This window comes from Phascolarctos cinereus, unplaced genomic scaffold (assembly GCF_003287225.1).
Source record: "Phascolarctos cinereus isolate Bilbo 61053 unplaced genomic scaffold, phaCin_HiC Scaffold_726;HRSCAF=1367, whole genome shotgun sequence".
In the NCBI taxonomy this organism is placed as follows: domain Eukaryota; kingdom Metazoa; phylum Chordata; class Mammalia; order Diprotodontia; family Phascolarctidae; genus Phascolarctos; species Phascolarctos cinereus.
This window is the reverse complement of record NW_027556098.1, coordinates 174,281,232-174,301,075: the sequence shown is the minus strand read 5'-3', so window position 1 is coordinate 174,301,075 and position 19,844 is coordinate 174,281,232. Positions and strand designations below refer to the sequence as shown.

The 19,844-nt window shown below is 44.7% G+C and overlaps 1 protein-coding gene across 1 annotated transcript; it reads left to right on the top strand.

Annotated features, from left to right (window-relative positions):
- The first annotated feature begins 7,594 nt into the window (after window positions 1-7,594).
- DPAGT1 (dolichyl-phosphate N-acetylglucosaminephosphotransferase 1) lies at window positions 7,595-15,987 on the top strand. The gene is made up of 9 exons (XM_020984819.2): window positions 7,595-8,935; window positions 9,820-9,940; window positions 10,391-10,604; window positions 11,212-11,358; window positions 12,676-12,760; window positions 13,184-13,372; window positions 14,925-15,012; window positions 15,167-15,322; window positions 15,478-15,987. The coding sequence occupies exons 1-9, from the start codon at window positions 8,772-8,774 to the stop codon at window positions 15,541-15,543; spliced, it is 1,230 nt and encodes a 409-aa protein (XP_020840478.1). The 5' UTR covers window positions 7,595-8,771; the 3' UTR covers window positions 15,544-15,987.
- Window positions 15,988-19,844: the final 3,857 nt, after the last annotated feature.

The following is a 19,844-nucleotide window of genomic DNA, read 5'->3' as shown; positions in this document are numbered from 1 at the left end:
GAATGAAGCCCCTGTTGAAAATAGTTTCTTAGATTATTGCTTTCCTCTAATAATCTCATCCTAAAAAACACTGAGAGTGTGGTTAGGCACTCAGCCCCTTCTCTCGGAGAAGGGAGGAGAAGGGGTTAAACATCTTCCTTTTACTTCCTTCTTGCCCCCTTCCCCCAACTCATAAATCCAGCTACTAGTCAAGGGAGTGACCCAACCCGCAGTAAACAATGGAGTCCGAGAAGTTGGAGAGCAGGACCGGGCGGATCCCCAGGGGGCCTGAGGGGGCGGGGATGCAGGCTTCAATGAGGTCGGCTCAAGCCCTACAGCGCAGCACCTCTCCTCGGGAGGCTTAGAAAGCACTGGAGTTTCTCAGGTTTATGTCCCTAATCCCCAGGGGATTTAGGGAGTAGACTACAGGTTTATGGCCTGAAGGAGTGGTTAGTAGTTGGAAGAGTAGCTGGGGTTGGGGGGAACATGTTCTTCTGGAAGGCAGCTGAGGGCTACGTTTCCATATCCAGGCCCTCTTATCTGAGCAAAGTGTACACATGAAAGCCTCACTCAAGGCCCATTTACAGAAATCCAGAAAGCACTCTCCAACTACTTTGGTCCCTCTTTTCTTTGAGCACAGCAGCATCTCTTCTAGGCACCAGGCTAGGATGGTGGAAAAAACACAGGACCTGAGTTCAAATACAGACTCTAATGTTGATGCTAATAGGCAAATATTTTAGCACTTAAGAGTCATGGAAAAGTAAAACAGAAAGGATTTTATAACCCCTCACTTCACACATGAAGGGATTGAGGCCCTGAGAATCCAGAAGTCATACAGTTAACTGTTAACAGGCTGTCATTTATTGCTCTTAGGTTCCTAACTAGTTTGTAGGCTCCTGGGGAAGAAAACCATATCTGAAATCCCTCATTGAGGTGGCTTCAAAGAATTACAATATTTTCTCAACCAGAGGGGAGGATCCAGAGGGAATGGAGATTGCTCAAGAGACTGGGAGGGACTACAAATTCGGCCCAGTAGTGGGGTGCATAACTATGATCTCCTTTTAAGCCCACAGAGGAAAAATCTAGTGATTGGCTATGGGAATCAGTCACACCCCTTAGGCCAATATAAAAAAGGCAAGCCGTGAATCGGCTTGAGAGGACTTCACTTCTAGCCAGAAATAAAGTGAAATTCAGCGTCCTATTTGTCTGGTTCCTCCTTAGTCTCCTTTGCTGGATCATTGGTTTGAGGGTCCCTCAGAACTCTGTCCTGAGTCCTTTTCTTTGCCATCTCTGTGACTTTCTCCCTTAGTGTTCTCTACCTAGGGCAGGGAAGGGAACACAACTTAAAGAGTCAAGGCTTCTTAAGCGGTAGACAAGAATGTGCCAGGCAATTCAAACTACTACCGTTACCCCAACCACCAACTCATTTCAGATCCCCAATAAGGTAAGCCCAGGATCCCAAACCCAAGAGCCTTGGGCACCCACAACTATCATCTATCAAAGCCGCTTTTGTGGAGATACCACGTGGCAGCTGCTTCCTTAGGCACTACATTAGCCACAGCAAACAATGATCTTGCCACTCAAATCCTTGGCTTTACGTCTGCTTTGCTGCTTCACCATAAGAACCATGGGACTTTTCTCTTTGACTCAAATTTGAAACTTAGAAGTGTTGTCTTCCCCATTAGAAGCTCTTTGCCTTACTTTTCTATTCCTATCCTCTGTGCTTTGTACAGAGTAAGCCCTTAATAAATGCTATTTCATTTATCTCCCATGGGTTCATAAGTAAATCATTGTGCAAACTTTAAATCTCTATGTAAATGTCAGCTGTTATTCAACTTCCAGATATATATATATATATACATATATATATGTACATAGCTCTATTCTTTTGCTTGAACCACATGACCAACTGTTTGCTGGACATCTCTGCCTGGATAGACATCAAAGGCAACATGTCCCAAACAGAACTCATTATATTTCTTTTTTTTTAATTCCAAATTTATACACCAAAAAAATTAGCATTTCTCTATACAAATAACACAAAAGGAAGATTGTATATGAAAGTAAGAATCTCTTCCATTCTTCTTACTTTAAAAAAAAAAGTATATAATATGGGACAACTAGGTGGTACAGTGGATAGAACTCCGACCTTGGAGTCAGGACGACCTCAGATACTTGACTCTTACTAGCTGTGTGACCCTGGGAAAGTCACCATTGTCTCACAAAAAAAAAAGGGTATAACAAATCTAAACTGTTACTTTCAAAACTGTCCTTTTTGTTCTTTCTATACTCAATTTGCACACTCTTAAAATTGTATCAATGACTAACATTTTTCTTTTTTTTTGGTATCATCATTGATAACCTCTACCCCAATTAAAGACAGAAAGAAGAAAAATTCCTTGTAACAAAATAAACATAGTCAAGCAAAACAAATTCACACAGTAGCCATATCCAAACATATGTATTTCTCTGCCACCCTGTATAAAATGAAATACATAGGGTTACAAAAGAAACCAATTATATTGAAATACATTTTTTATCAAAATATAACATGCTTCATCTTAGGTAGGTCCTCTGAGGACACAGCTTTCTTTGATTATCATACTTAAGCCAATTTTTTTTAAATTTAGGATGCATTTATTAAGTACTTTCTATATAAAAGTAGATAAATGAAGGGTACAGTCCCTATTCTGTATTGGGGCATCCACCCCCAGCTGCCTAGAGCTGTTACAATGATATTCTCCACTTTTGTGACTATACAATCTAACTCATCACCCAGTGTAGAATGATCTCTACTGGGGTGGGGAGCTTGTGGTCACGAGGCCCTCCAGGTCCTCAAGTTGGGGGAGGTGGGGCCAATACCTAATCCAAACCTCACGGAACAGATCCCCTTAATCAAAGGATCTGTTCTGTAAAACCCAGATCTAGTCAAAAGGCCTCCCCTAAGGACCCAGAAGCCCAAACGTAGCCTTGAAGGCCGAATGCTCCCCAACCCTGCCAGACCATCACTGATACTTGCGCGTCTAGCCTTTATTTGAATGCCTTGGTGATGAAGAGCTCACCGCCTAAGAAGGTGATTCCATTTGGATGCATGTCTGAATGTTTGAAATTCCTAATCACTACATGGAGTCTTTGCTACCAGATCATATAAACATGAAAACCTGTGACATTGTTTTTCTTTGTAATTAGCCTCTTACAAATGTTGCATGCCCTACACACACACACACACACACACACACACACACACAGCCTGACCTAAACTTAAACCACAAAAGTGCCTGTCAGATTTGTTTTTCTTTACTATATTATCATCATATAAATTGCTCTAATTCTGTTTACATTATTCTGTGTCCTTATTTCTCAGGATTCTCCGAAATTACCTCTTTTCCCATCTCTTATGGTGCAATAACATTCCATTATATTCATATAGCACTATTTATTGAGCTCCTCCTCACTTGATGGACATGCCAAGTGTTAAGAACCTGAACCTGGAATGTCTGGCTCTGGGGGTTGCCATGATCAGACTGGTTTAGGCTCTAGATCACCCGAGGATTTTCTCAGCTCTCCCAGTCTATGGATACGGAGCAAGCTTTTGGGCTACATGTGCCTCTTGTAGTCTCTGGTCACTTTAGGAAGTTTATAATTTGTTTAAGTGAGGGCACTGGCTTTTCTGGTGGACCCATTCCCTTTTACCCAGAGGCTTCTGGTTGAATTCTTAGGCAGTCCTAGGGTAGATGGAGTTACCTCCTATAGTTTCTCATTTTTTAAAAAAAGTCATTTTTCAGTCTAGTGTGATTTTCTTTGGTTTTTGATAAACTAGGTGGGTGGGGAGAGAACTGAGTTGCCTGCCTGAGATCAAATGAGTTAATATTATCAAGTGCTCAACACAGTGCCTGGAGCATAGTAGACACTTAATAGCTGCTTATTTGCTACCCCTCTACCACCGTATTGAGAGGTAGTCCAAATTTATATTTCTCCCCCAAATGCATGATTCCCTGAAACTTTATGATGCTGTGCTTAGCCTTCTGGTTGGTCACAAAGGTTCTTTGGTCGTCCTTGACTCTCTCCCTCAACCCCTCTATCCTATTAGTTGCTAAGGTTTGTTGCTCTCATCTCTACAACTTTCCAATTCACCCTTTTCAGTATTCACACAGCCTCTGCCCCTGTTCAGGACCACATGACCTTATGCCTAGACTGTTACAAAAACCTTGTAATTGGTCTCCTTGCTTCTAGTCTTCTCTCCCTCATCAATCCAACCTCTATATAATTGTCCAATTGATATTCCTAAAGCCTAGATCTGACTGACACCCCTTCCTCTTGTCTTTGATGGCTCTCTATAAATAATTTTTTTGGATAAAATACAAAATTTTCAGCCTGAGATTTAAAGTCCTCCAGAATCTGGCTCCCACCTAATTGTCTTATTTTATATTACTCGCCTTCACAAAATCTCTGTACTAGTCAAATGTACTAGCTTCCCTCCTCCACTATCCCCTTATACAGTGTGACATGATACTTCTTGCTTTTACACAAGAGGTCCTCTATACTGCCTCTTAGAAACTTTATCATCCACAGCTTAGCTGCTCCCTCCCACACAGTGCCTTTACCTGATTCTTTCTCCTCAGCCAGTATTCTCCTTGAAATTGCTTTGCATGTACTTGTGTACATACTATCTACCCCCAGTAGAATATAAGTTCCTCAAGAGCAGGTATTATTTCATTTTTGTCTTGCCATCCACAGTGACTGGCACATAGCTGGTACCTAAGAAATGTTTGTTGAATTGAGGACTCTTTCTATTCATTGGGCTTTCCACCTCACAAAATTCTCCCAGTTGAACCTTACCTGGTTTTAGTCACCAGAATTCCACTCCCATCTCATTTTCCCCAAATTCCCAGTTATGGCATCTAAAGCACTTTCCTCAGAACAAGGTAGGTTAGTGCCAGTATTTTGCAGATGAGGAAACTGAGGCCCAGAGAGATGAAGTGGCTTGTCCATAATTACATAGCTACTAAGTGGTAGAACCAGGATTTGATTCCAAGTTATGATTCCATGGTTAATTGTTCTAATTCCATGTTCAAAGGCCCTAATTACTTGGCACTTATGTCTCTGTCTAGCTCTGTGCTTTGCTTCTATTTTCTATGTTTACTTACATAGGTCTAAGTGTTTTGTCTTATCCATTCAACTAGAAATTCACCAAGGGTAAGGATTGTTCCCTCCTACCTCTAGCTTTCCCATTCTGCTTGTACAAGATTCTTTGCAAAAGCAATATGGATACTGTGTATGCACTGATATACTTCTGCCCTGCCCACCTCCTAGACCAAGCAGCAGGCTTGAGGGTAAAGACGACATGCCTGACATATGTTTCCTAGGGTTTGTTTGTCTCTGTCCAGCTAAATCCTTTCAGCTATCAGAAAAAATGTTTGTAAACTTAACAAAGGAGGAAGATAGATTTTATTTTTATTTCTCAGGTTAGGTTAAAAGGATTTACAACAGAAAGGGATCTTATCAATCCAGGGGTTCTTAACCTTCCTTGTTGACCCCTTGTGACAATACAATGAAGCCTATGGACCCCTTCTCAGAATAATGTTTTTTAATGTATAAAATAAAGTACATAGTGTTACAAAGGAAACCAACTATATTGAAACAGTTATCAAAATATAAACAAACAAAAAAACCCAAATCTACAGACTCCAAGTTAAGAACTGATATAGTTGAACCCTTTCACTTTACACAGGAGGAAATAGAGCCAGAGAAGGCATGTGAATTATCCAACAACACATTGGTAAAAAGCAGCAGAACCAGGATTTGAATCCAGTTCTCTGATTTCACATCTAGTGTACTTTCCAACTTTGCCAGACCTTATTGCATATCTAATATATTATAAAATAGGTCAAGCATAACCTAATGCAAAGTCTATTCTAATCATTTCCTGGTTCTATGACAGATAAAAAATTCCTTAACAGGTCAAGTTCCTTTTTAGTGAGGCCTCCACACTCCTGGTAATATGATTTCTATAGAAAAGGTGAGGCAAACTTCCAGGTTACTAGAACAAGACTCAGTCTTGCTTCCACCTGGTCCAATAAAAAAAAAAGGCTTTAGGTAAAGATTACCTCAAATACCTTGTGGCAAACTCCCTAAAGGCAAATAAATGATGGGTTGAATATCAGCATATCCTCATTCAGTCAGAATCTCATCAGTCAAAATCTTAACTAGTTGTTCAAATCATCTCCAGAAAAGTAAGTATAGAAAGACCCTCTCTTCTAGGGATCTTGAACTTATCTAACTTATCTATACAGCTGCTCTGTCACCTCATCTTCTGCTGTCCCCTACACCTAGATAAGTTTCTTCTCTGTCCCATTCTAACAGTTTCCCTACCTTTTCCTCCACAAAGACCTCCTTACGCTCTAGGTATATGCTTTCCCATCCATTGTTCCACACACAGAAGGGGAACACTGCGGACTCTCTCTAGATAAATCTTCATGGATCAACACGGAAGAGCTAAGTCCTGCTTTTCTTTCTAGGCTGAAAAACCTGGTTGGCAGAGTCTTCATCTTCTACTATATTGATGAGACCTCATAATAAAAATGTTGCATTTGGAGGATACTTTAGGTTTGCAAAGCATTTTCCTCATAATCTCCCAGTGAAGTAGGAAGACCTCCCTTACAGGCCATCTCTTAGAGAAGAAAAAAACAGGAACTTAATGGTCCCTACAATCTACAGAGCCACCAGACAGCCACTTAGCACTTGAGGCTAAGTACCCTGAATATGTAGAACCTCATCCTGGGCAACAAGAGAGGAAAAAGGGGGATCCTTGCTCAGTGAGCAAGTCTGATGGGAAAACTTGATACAGAGGCAAGATATATAGGAGACACACAAAAAAGTAATAATATCTAGAACTCCTGGCTGTTCCAAGAACAAGACACTCCATCTCTCAGCTGCCAGAATTTTTTCTGGCTGTTCCCCATGCCGAGAACACTCTCCTTCCTCCATTCTGATTACTGATCACCCTGGATTCCTTTAAGCCCCAACTAAAATCCCTTCTTTTACTGGAAGCCTTCCCTAACCCTTCTTAATTCTAGTGCCTTCTCATTAATTACTGCCTATTTATCCTGTGTATATAGCTTGCTTTGCATATATTTGCTTGCATGTGGTCTCCACCATAGATTGTAAGTTCCTTGGGGGCAGTGACTATCTTGCTTACTTTTGTATCCCAAGTGCTTACTTAGCACAGCACCTGGCACATAGTAGGAGCTTAATGTTAACTGAAAGACAGAACTATAAGTGAAAACATAACAATGATTAAATTAGAGTAACCACAGCTAAGAATATTGAATCAGGGGAAGTTTCATGGAGATGGACTGAACTAAGAGAACTGAATTAAAACCCAGGGACTGTCAATCCAACCCTCATTCCTATGGGAATTTCTATAAGACATAATCAGGGTGTCAGAACTCCAGGATTCTCTCCTGGATTTGCTGAGAGGTGGTGGGTTGCTGTCAGGGCCCCAGTTCTCCTGGGAAAATGAGAGCATCATCATCTGCTGCACGAGGGCCTGTGGGTGGCAGAGCCCTGCTGATGAGCTGTTCTTTACGAAGGCCTCCTAGGAAGTAGTTCCTAGGAAACCAGAAAATACAGAACAGACACTTGTCTGGATGCTCTGAGCTCGGAGGGCCTCCTCCGAGCCACTGCGTGGGTTCGTGGCTCGCTGCCCTAAGGTTCCCTCCTCTTCACCACCCTCATCTTCCATCTTTGCAGCTGGAGAGGTGGTGGCCGAAGGCCTGAGATGGACTAGTCTCGGCCAGGCGGCCGGGCAGCCGCCTCAAAAGGTGCCTGGCGCTGGACTTGGGGACTTGCCAACGTTGCGGGGACAGACGGGGACCCCGTCCCCAGCCGGCCACTGCAGACCGCAAGGAACGAGGGACCAAGGAAAAGCGTGGCGAGGTGTGGGGGGCCAGGGACGGGGGCTTATGAAGATTCTCCCCTCCCCTACCCCTGCTTCCATCCCTCTTCCCAGCACTGGGTGAATTTCCCAAAAGAGGCATGAGCTTCTCACTGGGGTTTGGGAGTTCCGGGATCACGTGGTTCTACCAACGAGGAGGAGACAAGGTCGGCCAGCTCAGCCTCGGGCGCCCGGCTGAACGGATTGGCGGGGACTAGCCAATGGGCAGCCTCACGTGGCACCCGACTAGAGGAGGTGGCAGCCACGTGGTAGGAAGAGGAAGCGGTCACGTGGTATGAGGAGGCGTCCATCTTGAAAAAGGGCGAGGAGTGATTTCCGGTCTGAGATGTGCCCAGTCCCTTTTCTTCTCTTTGCTCTGCGATGCAGCCCAGCAAGGTTGGATTACACGCAAATAGACTCGTTTTGTGCCTTGATACCTCGGAGGGAGAGCGTCTTACAGAACAGCCCCACCCCACTGACGCCTCTGCCCACAAGAAAAATGGCCGCTCGCCGCCTTCATTGCCCACCTCTGCAATCGGCAGGGAGGAAGTTACAAGGAGAAAAGAGTCCGGCTGGAAACCTCAGCTGGGCAGGTGCAGCAAGGGAGTAGCCGAAGAGTTAGCTTTGCTCTCTAGCTTAGCGGGGCGGACTCGGGAGCTCGTGGCACGGTGGCTAGCGCCGCTGCTGCCGCCGCCTCCTTCGCCTCCGCAAAGCCCTCAGCCCTCTCGTGGCCCCGGGCGACGCAGCCCGTGGCCAGCCCCAGTTGTCTAGAAAGGTCTCGTAAGTCGGCGGGCTGTGGTCCCCGGGTCCCCCGACCGGGCTCCTAGCGGGGCTCAACCCCGCTAGGGCGCCTTTCATGGCTATGATGCGGCCCTTCCCGGCGCTGCCGCTGCTCATCAACCTGGGCGGCTCGCTGCTGGGCTTCGTGGCCACGCTCACGCTCATCCCGGCCTTCCGCGGCCACTTCATCACGGCTCGCCTCTGCGGCCTGGACCTCAACAAGACCAGCCGCCAGCCCATGTGAGGAGGGGCACGAGCAGGGTGACGGCAGAGGGGAGGGGGCGGGACACGGGGAGTGGGAGGGGTCAGAGGAGGGGGACAGGTGGGGATGGGGAGGAGGGAGTCAGAGATGGGGAGGAAGGTGACACTCGAGGGTGGGGAAAAATGGTGCTGGGGAGGAGGGAGACAGCTAGAGATGGGGCAAAGGGGGACAAATAGGGGTTACTGAGGAAGGGGACAGCTAGGAATGGGGAAGAGGGAAGGGAAGTTCTAGGGACTAAGTGGGGTGTGATTTGAGAAAGGGAGAGAGAGAAGGAAGAAGCCTGAAGAGATTGGGAGCCAAGGAAGGAGGAAAGAAGAACAAGTGACTGTGGAGAAGAGAGAGAAAAAGTTAGGAGCAAAAGTGGAGAAGGGAAGAAGGACTAGCTGAAATGACAGAAGACCTAGGAGAAGGATAAAAGACTGAGCTTTGAAACCAGGGCTGAAGCTAAGAACTTAGGATAATCTTGGGACATGAAGTCCAAGGGAGACAGGAGAAACTTACTTGATAGAAAGAGGGACTAGGGATGAGATAGGAAAGTTGGGAGAGAGGACTGGGCCTTGGGTCTCTGGTCTGGTGAAATGACTGAAAAGTAGGGCTGGGAGCATATATCAGGACATGGGCAGGGGATGCTATTTGTCAGAGAATGAAGATGTGTGGAGAGGATAGGGTGGAATGTTAAGATTGGTACTCTTGGAAATAGAATCTTCTCATACGCTAGCAGTGATATCTTTTCCCTTAGTTGGGACACAGGAGGAGGGGAGGAAAGAATGGGAGGATATGTTCCTGGGCTGGTGGACTCTGGAATCTAGTTCTGGTGAGTGACACTATGTTTCCCCCACTCCTCACCTGTCCTGTGTCACAGCCCCGAGTCCCAGGGTGTCATCAGTGGTGCAGTTTTCCTCATCATCCTCTTCTGCTTCATCCCTGTTCCCTTCCTAAACTGCTTTGTGGAGGACCAATGTAAGGCCTTCCCCTACCAGGAGGTTAGTGGACCTGGACCAAGGGAGGCTCATCTCATGATTTAAGGGTGGCAGGAGAGAGTTGACAGAATCTAGATTTCTCAGGGGTTGGGTTTTTTTAATTTGTTTTTTGGGTTTTTGGGGGGCGGAGTGGAACATGAGGGAATAAGGTATAGAACTGAACAGCATGGTAGCTGTTGAGAAGAGGGCTGGGCTTGGACTTAAGTCAAACTGTCTGATACTTCGTAACTCTGTGGCTTTCTCTCTGAAGGCCTTAGTCTCCCCATCAGTAACATGGGAACAATAATTGTGGTACTATGTACCTCAAAAGTTGTTTTTGAGGAAAGCATTTTTTGCGAATCTGAAATGCTATAGAAATGTGAATTGTTGAGCGAGATGAGGAATGTGCCCTCGGGCTGGTAGGGAGAACTAGGGTTAGGGGGAAGGACTGAGCCATCTCTCGTTTCTCCCCAGTTTGTGGCCCTGATAGGTGCCTTGCTCGCCATCTGCTGCATGATCTTTCTGGGCTTTGCGGATGACGTGCTGAACCTGCGATGGCGCCACAAGCTGCTGCTGCCCACGACTGCCTCTCTACCTCTCCTCATGGTCTATTTCACCAACTTCGGCAATACGACAATCGTGGTGCCAAAGCCTTTCCGTTCCATGCTTGGCTTGCATCTGGACCTTGGTGAGAAGCACCATTTCTGCCTGTCAGAATCCTTCCCATGTGGCCCTTCTCTCTGTAGCTTGGGAACCCTCTTGCCACATCAATACCCTAGCTATGTACCTCACTCAGCTCAGTTTTGAAGCCTTTGCTTTCACTGATCCCCATATCCCATTGTATTCTTCTTCTGCCCTTCTGTCCTCCCTCTCCACCCCCAGATTCTTTCTGATAAATCTCCACCCAGCTCTGTATTCACTTTAGTGCCCCTGGTAAGCATAATCTCAGCTGATCTTTTCAATCAAGCAAGCAAGTATTTATTAGGTGTCTGTTATATGGGGATACAAATACAAAAAGAGACAGCCCTGCCCTCAAAGAGTTTATATTCTACTGGGGGGATACATGTTCACAGATTTTATAAAAACACGGTATATATACAAAATAAATTCAAAGTGATTTGGTGGGGAGTGAGGAGCCAGAAGAGAGGAACTAAAACTTGGAATCAGAAAAGGCCTCTTGAAGGGGATGATGCTTGAGCTGAGCCAAGTTGAAGGGAGGCAGGAGTTCCCAAAAGTGGAGGTAAAGAGGGAGCTCATTCTGTCTCCCTATATCTAATGACTTCTTCCTCCTCCAGGAATCCTGTATTATGTCTACATGGGACTGCTGGCTGTGTTCTGTACCAATGCTATCAACATCTTAGCAGGGATCAATGGGCTGGAAGCTGGACAGTCTTTAGTCATTTCTGCCTCCATTATCATCTTCAATCTGGTAGAGCTTGAAGGTAGGTTTGGATGTGGAGGGGGAGATAAGGAGACAGTACTGAAGGTAGAGAGGGGTGAGCAAATTATGATTCTGGGGAATTCACAAGGGGAAGAAAAACAAGAACAAAGACAGTTGATAAAATTGGGGGGGATTGTTTTTTGTTTTTAAATAATGTTAGGGAAAACAGAAGGGTAAAAGAGCTATTGGCTTCATCTCAGAAGATCTTCTGTCTGGTTCTGTCGCCAGGTAGCTCTGTGACCTGCGCGGGGAGATTCACTTAAATCCTCTGATCCTTATTCCCATAGACTGTCAGAGGTGGAAAGAACCTTGGAGATAATTTCTGTTGTGGTTTCATTTAGGATTTTTTTTAAACAAATGTTTTATTGATGCTCTTTTCTTTCCTACATCCCTGCCACTTCCCAGTGACTCCTGGAGGTCATCTAGTCCAGTCTTCTCATTTTAAAGATGAGGACAAGGAGTCTCAGAGAAGGGCAGTTGCTTGTCCACGGTCACATGGCTAGTAAGTGGCAAAGCCAAGATAGGAACTGTGTTCTGGCTTGTAGTATAGCAGTCTTTCCACTGTGCCATAGCCACGGACACTGAGAGCATTTTAAGGTTTGTAAAAGCCTTTGCCATGTGGTATTCTTTTGAGTCAATAAAAATTTATTAGAAGTCAATTACTATTTGCTTGGTAGTAGTGATGTGGAGATGAGAAATGAGGAGTCATTATTATGCCATATTGGCCTTTATTAATTAAATGATGTTTACTTCCTATCTTACAAGAAAGAGTTTGTAAACTCTGAAATGCTGTGTAAATGTGAGTTTCCGTCATTCTTGAGACTACTCTTAGTATGGTGGAAGGAGTGCTGGACTTGGTGTCAAGAGACTGGGATTCAGAGCCCAGCTCCGGCTCTCACTAACTGTGTGACCAAGGGCAAGTCACCAGACCTCTCATCCTCTATTTCGTCATCTGTAAAATGGGGATAATGATAAAGTATTTGCCCCACCTACATCACAGGGTTGTTGTGAAGAAAGTGCTCTATAAACCTTAAAGTGCTATAGAAATGTCAATTGTTGTTATGTAGTACCAGTTGCTGTTACGGATAAATAACCATCATAATGTATATACGGTGAAAATAGTTGGTCTAGGAAAGTTTTGTGGAAGAAGTGAAATATCAAAAGCTGTGTGAAAGAGAAGCCACAGTGCAGCATGCATAATGGAGTTGGAGAGGGATGTGGAATAGCTTGGGGCACAGGTTGGGGTCAGGAGCTTGGCATTAAGCTGAAGGAGCAATTGATCACCTGGATGTTTTATCCCTTTTTCCCTTTCTGGAAGGTGATTACCAAGATGACCACGTCTTTTCTCTGTACTTCATGATTCCATTCTTCTTCACCACTTTGGGACTACTGTATCATAACTGGTGAGGGACTATGCAGTGGGTATGTGTGGTCATAGTTGTTGGTGGGAGCCTAGGCCAGGTGCTGAAGGATTTTCGTATCTGTTCAGGGATTTTTTTCTGGGTCCTCAATCAAGTGTTTTTATAGGCCCCAACCCCCATGTGTGGGAACCTTTATGCCAGGGAATGAAGTACTCAGGAATACCTAGGGATGCTGTACCAAGACTGTGGGTCCTATGGAGCTGTCAGGGGCAGTGGAAGATGAGGTGGGGGGAGATTGGTGAGGAGAATGAAGGGGGTGGGGAAGAGTAGGGAATGTTTCAGCCAGGTCAAATTTTGGTGCTGATGGCATCAACTAAGGGGCCCTGTGTATGGGGGTGATGCACGCCTGGTGATAAAGGTTAGTGATGCTCACTGCTCCTGCTTCAGTTCATCTCTTTCCCATAGGTACCCATCCCAGGTGTTTGTGGGCGATACTTTCTGCTACTTTGCAGGCATGACCTTTGCCGTGGTGGGCATCCTGGGGCACTTCAGCAAGACAATGCTCCTCTTCTTCATGCCTCAGGTGTTCAACTTCCTCTACTCCCTTCCACAACTTCTCCATATCATTCCTTGTCCACGCCACCGTGTGCCCAGGTACCTTTTTCTATGTGGGATTATGAGGGAAGGGGAAGAGAGGAGGACCCTGTTGGCATAACATAGGCATCTAGAGGATGGCTTTGAGGAATAGTCCCAACACATGGTCACATTTAATCAGACATGAAGATCTGGTCTCCTGTAATTCTGTGTGATCACATGGATAAAGAGACACTAAGCACATTGCCATGGACTTGGAAGTGATACTGAGTTCTGATTATGAACTCCCCTTCAGCCTTACCCCTACCATGATGCATTGTACTCAGTGGGAAGGTCAGTTTAAAAATAAAAAGGTGTAACTTTGGTTTAGGTGCTGGTGAAATGCTTTCCGAGTTGCAACTTTAATTAGATTAGCCTGAAGAATGATGTTGAGATCTCCAAAAGTATGATGAGAAAGCTTTTGCTGTTCTTTAGCTCATTGTCCTTTCTCTCAGACCTATCTCTCTTGCTGACTTAGCTGCTTCTCCTAATGTTGTGTGCCTGAGAAGCGCATAAATGTTTCCCTTGATGGTGCTACCATTTACTTCATCGCCCACTTCATAAGCTTTAACATTATCTTTGATTTGTCCTTCTCTCTCATTGACAATAAAGTACCAAATCCTAGCCATTCTGCCTCTGCAACATCTCTCATTACATCCTGTGTATCTCCATGGCTATGATATGTTCATCATCATCTGCCCAGGCTTCTGCAGTAGCCTTCGAACAACTTGTCAGACTTCCACTTTCCCCCCACTCCGATCCATCCTTCAGAATGCTGCCAGAATTTCTTTTATGCGCAGATCTGATCATTTTGGTCCTGCTCGGAACCCCTCAGTGGATCACTCTTTGTCCCCTGAGTAAAGATCATACTGCTTTGCCTAGCATTCATGGCCCTCAGTACCTTTTCAGTCTTCTATTACTTCTCTATATCCTGTACTTGAGTGAAACTGGACTGCTTGTTACCTGTACGTATTTACCACTTGGCTACCTTTCCTCAGCATTATTCCTTATGCCTGGAATGCCTTTTTTCCCACCCTACCTCCCCAGTCTTTAAAACCTCTTACCCCTAAAAATCCTCTCTTTTGCTTCCTCCCTCCTTCCTCCCCCTCCCTCCCACCTGTGCCTTATAAACATTTATATGGTTCCTTAACTAGGACTTATCTAGCATCTTACATATTTAATTTATTTTCTCTATTTGTGTATGTCATATTCTTGTACTAGAGTTTAAGCTCCCTAAGGACAAGGATTGTCTCCACTAAGCTTTGTTTATGTTTCTTCCAGCACTTAGCATATTGTTCTGCACACAGTAGGCACTTGTTTGTTGAATTAACTCAAATGTACATATTTTCAGGTCTATAAAGTACTTTCTTAACAGTCCTGTGAGGTAGGATTATTATAATCCTTATTCTGTGGATGAGGAAATTTAAATTCAGAGAGGATAGGTTACCATAGGGTTCCACAACCAGTAAGTGTTTGATGCTGGAATGTGAACCTAGGATTCTTGACTCCCAATCAGTGCCCTTTTTAAAATACTCTGCCGCTTTTTGAGTATCATACCCCATTTCCTCTACAGGCTCAACACCAAAACAGGGAAGCTGGAGATGAGCTATTCCAAGTTCAAGGCCAAGAACCTTTCTCTCTTCGGCACCCTAATTCTGAAGGTAATGGTGACATGCAAGTAGGTGGTCAGGTACTACTGTGGGCCCATGGCATGGCAACTCCAGACCAAGAGCAGACCTGGGGGAAGGTTGGGGCCATTTCTTCATACTGATGTGAAACATGACTGTGATTAACCCCCACCTTCTGCCTCTCTAGGGTGCTGAAGCCCTGCGACTGGTGGCTGTACGTCGAGGTGAAAATGAGGCTGGTGCTTACATTGAGTGCAACAACATGACCCTCATTAACCTGCTCATCAAGATTCTGGGGCCCATCCATGAAAGAAACCTCACTTTGTTGCTTCTGCTCCTTCAGGTGATCCCATGGGCCAAGATGGGCATGGTGGGCCCTTATTCCTCTTCCTTATTTTTCTTCTGTTTCCAAATAGCTTCTCCTCAGCCTGGTTACCTTCCTAAGGTCTCCTTGCCCGCCTCCTTTTCTCATGACTCTCCCTCTGTTTCTTCTTGCAGATTCTGGCTAGTGCTATCACGTTCTCCATTCGATACCAGCTGGTTCGGCTCTTCTATGATATTTGAGATATTTGAGTCCTTGACCGTTGACACTTTACTTGATAACCCCTTGTGCCCCTGTCCCATGTGGAACCCCTGTTGGACTAAGACTGTATTCCCCATAAGCCTATTGGGCTTCTCCCCGTCCTTTGCTGTCCTCAAAATTATCTCCCTGGGAGATATCCTACCCATCCTGCCCCTCAATGATAACTTATTGATTTTATTTGCCCTATGCACTTCCCTAAATTGCCATTTTTCTCCCTTTCCTGAAACCTCCTCTGGGGCAGGAGGTAGTAGCTTCTTGCAAGCTAGGTTGCCGCTAGGGATCAGGCTGAGTCCCTGGAGGTTCCTAATGGTTCCACCCTGAATTGATGTGTTACTGAGAATTAAGCGTTTTGATTAATAAGGAGCAACCTGGGTGGTCATTTGCTCCTTTTGGTGACAATAAATATATTTGGTTCACTTTTTTAACTGTAGGTGTAGCTCTTTTTTTCAGCTGATTTTGGATGTGGTGGGACACTTCCCTGCCTGCTTCCCCCATTAGGCACATATCAAATCCTGGCCCCTCTCTCTGTCTTCTTTCCACCCGATACTGAGCTCCTTCCCTTCCTTGCTGGTGGGGAAAACAGCATACTTAGTTGTGTAACCTATGTGGAAAATTACATTGGAGAACAAGACTCAGGTGGGATAGCTGTTAGACTAGTTTTGCTTGGGCCTAGAGCATAGACCCACGGCCCATGAATGGAAGTTACATAGAAACAGATTTTAGCTTAGTACGAAAAAACTTTAAAAAAAACAAGCACCTTGGGGCACAGGTAGACAGAGCATCAGCTCTGGAGTCAGGAGGACCTGAGTTCAAATCCAGCCTCAGACACGTAACACTCACTAGCTGTGTAACTCTGGGCAAGTCACTTAACCCTAATTGCCCCACCAAAAAAAGAAAAAACAAGCACCTTATCAGAGCTATTCACAAATGGGCTGAGCCACTTCAACAATTAGTCAACTTGCCAATCACTGGAAGTTGTTCAAGAAGAGGACGCTAACTACTTGTCAAGGACTGCCACTGACAAGATGGAGTGAATGAATGAAGCAAGCATTTATTAAGCGCTTATTATGCACAAAGCACTGTGCTAAGTGCTGGAGATGCACACAGAAAAGTCAGACAGTCCCTCCTCCCCAGGAGCTCACATTCAAAGAGGGGAGACACCTCATTTGAGGTTTTAGCTGCAAGTTGGAAAAGTCCCATGGTTCTTAGGGTGCAGCTGCAAAGGAGCTGGCAATGCCTTTTCTTTAATGTTACTTCTACTGATAAAATCATATCAATTTCTGATGTTGAACCATTTGGCAGTGCCAGGGACTTTGGTGGCAAGACCTTTCTTTTCTGGGTCTTCGGTAGCTGTGGCTGCAGCACCTTCAGGAATAATTCCCAGGCTGCATCTCCACAGGGGTTACTTCTCAGGATGGGGGCTGAGAGCACTGGCAGGAAGCTTTGACCCAAGGCTCTTGTGTTCACAGTCCTGAGCTGCCTGCATCAGGGTCTGGGGGAACAGGGGTGATGTTGGTCAAGGTGGTGGTGGTGCTTTGACTTGCCCTGTACGTAATGTCTCCTGGTGTCTTTCTGAGTTATCGAGGCTGGTTTGCCAGGCCTATGTGTAGCGCTTGATGGGGACTGCCAGCCTTTCCCACAAGAGTTGCTTCCCTGGGTGGTTTGGAGGGCTAGGCTAGAAGCAGGATTGGTGGTCTGGGGTTGCCGACACTCCTAGGGCCCCTGTGCCTGTTCGCCTGTTGGTGGCAATTGTTTCTGGTGTTGATGACAAAGGTTGAGAGGGATGATCATCCTTCTAACTGTGAAATCATAAGGAATGGAAGTGAAGGATGAAGGAGAAAGACTGATCTCTGAGGAAAACACAGGACTGAAGGGTGGAAATCTGAAAAGAGGCAAATTTGGGTTTTACATGAGGGGAAATTGCCAAACTATTAGAGCTATTGAAAGGTGGGAGAGACTGCTTTGGTCAGTAGTGGGTTGCCCCTTGTTGGGTGCTAAAATCTTGAGGCTAAGGTTATATTGTGTTGTGGATTGGATCCTATTCAGGCATGGGATGGATGAAGGGAAGGGAACCTTTGGCCTCGAAGCCACATGTGGCCCTCTAGGTCCTCAATCTAAACTTCACAGAACAAATACCCTTAATAAAAGGATTTGTGGCTTTGAGGCTAAAGATTCCCCACTCCTGGTTAGATGAACGGATGGATGGGAGGAAAAAGCATTTCTGTGACCCCATTTGGGGTTTTCTTGGCAAAGATACTGGAGTGGTTTGCCATTTCCTTCTCCAACTCATTTTACAGGTGAGGAAACTGAGGCAAACAGCTGCACCCAACAACAAATGTGCAAAGCAATGTGCTAAATGCTGGGGGTGTAATTAGAAAAGTAAGGGAATCTGTGATCTCCAGAAGCTCACATTCCAAAGTGGGGAACATCCCCAATTGATAAATAGTCGAAGGATATGAACAAGCAATTCTCAGAAGAAAAAACTAAAGCTATCTAGAGTCATGTGGAAAAATGTTCTAAATCACTATTGATTAGAGAAATACAAATCAAAACGACTCTGAGGTACCACATCACACCTATCAGATTGGCTAACATGACAAAACAGGACAATGATAAATGCTGGAGAAGATGTGGGAAAACTGGAACACTGATACATCGTTGGTGGAGTTGTGAACTGATCCAACCATTTTGGAGAGCAATTTGGAACTGTGCCCAAAAGGCTATAAAATTGTGCATACCCTTTGACCCAGTAATACCACTCCTAGGGCAGTGTTCCAAAGACATCATAAAAATGGGAAAAGGACCCACATGTACAAAAATATTCATAGCAGCTCTTTTTGTGGTGGCAAAGAATTGGAAATGGAGAGGATGCCCATCAATTGGGGAATGGCTGAGCAAGTTGTGGTATATGAATGTAATGGAATACTATTGTGCTATAAGAAATGATGAGCAGGCAGACTTTCAAAAAAAACTTGGAAAGACTTACATGAACTGATACAGAATGAAATGAGCATAACCAGGAAAACATTGTACACAGTAACAGCCACATTATGGGATGACTGACTTTGATAGACTTGGCTCTTCACAGCAATGCAGGAATCTAAGACAACCCCAAAAGATTCATGATGGAAATTGCTATCCACACCCAGAGAAAACTATGGAGTCTGAATGCAGATGGAAACATACTATTTGCTCTCCTTTTCCTTTGTTGTTTTGTTTTATTGCTTTATTTTCACGGTTCCTCCCATTAGTTCTAATTGTTCTTTACATCATGACTAATGGGAAAATATGCTTAATATGAACGTATAAGTAGAGCCTATATCAGATTGTACGCTGTCTTGGGGGAGGGGGAGAAAATTTAAAGCTGAAAATCTTACGGAAGTGAATGTTGAAAACTAAAAATAAATTAAATTTTTAAATGGCTTCATAAGTCCCCTCCATCTTGTGGATTGTGAGAGAAGATCTTGATCCTTCAACTGGGGTTGGAGCACAACCAGTTTGGGTGGATTTTCCTCTTCTGGTTGGGACTGAACTGCAAGGACCTCTTCTTGCCTTTTTTCACAGCCTCTCCCCACCTAAACTGGTTGAAGCAGGGTTCAGATTTGAACAAAGGGGCCTGGGCTGAAGAAAAACCAATTCAAAAATTAATTTTTTTAATTCAAAAATTAATTTTTAAAAAGAGTTTTAGTTGAACTTTCTGACATTTGATTTTTACATCACCCTTATTTTTGAAGACATCTCTCTCCTACCTGTCAAACCATCCCTAATAACAAAGAATAAAAGCTGGGGGAAAGCTACAAAACAATTAATTACATCAACCAAGCCTCACTTCAAAGTGCTCACTTAGCACTTAGTAAGCACCTCCTGTGTATTGCTGTGGACCCCTAGGTGGCAGAGTGGATAGAGTGCCAGGCCTTGGAACCAGGAAGACTCCTCCTCCTGAGTTCACATCTGGCCTCAGACACTTACTAGCTGTGTGACCCTGGACTAGTCACTTCAACCCTGTTTGCCTCAATTTTCTCATCTGTAAAATAGGCTGGAGAAGGAAATAGCAAACCACAAACCACTCCAGTATCTTCGCCAAGAAAATCCCAAATGGGGTTCCCAGGACTGAAACGACTAACCAATAACAAAAGCGTGCTAGGCCCCAGCACAAAAGTGCCTTCCCAAAAGAAGCTTACAATCTGTTGAGGGAAAATAGGAACACATGGAAGTGAATCAACTGTGTAAAGTAATCAGGGGAAGCTGCCAGACTCTTAGCAGAAATGCCCTGTGTAGGAGG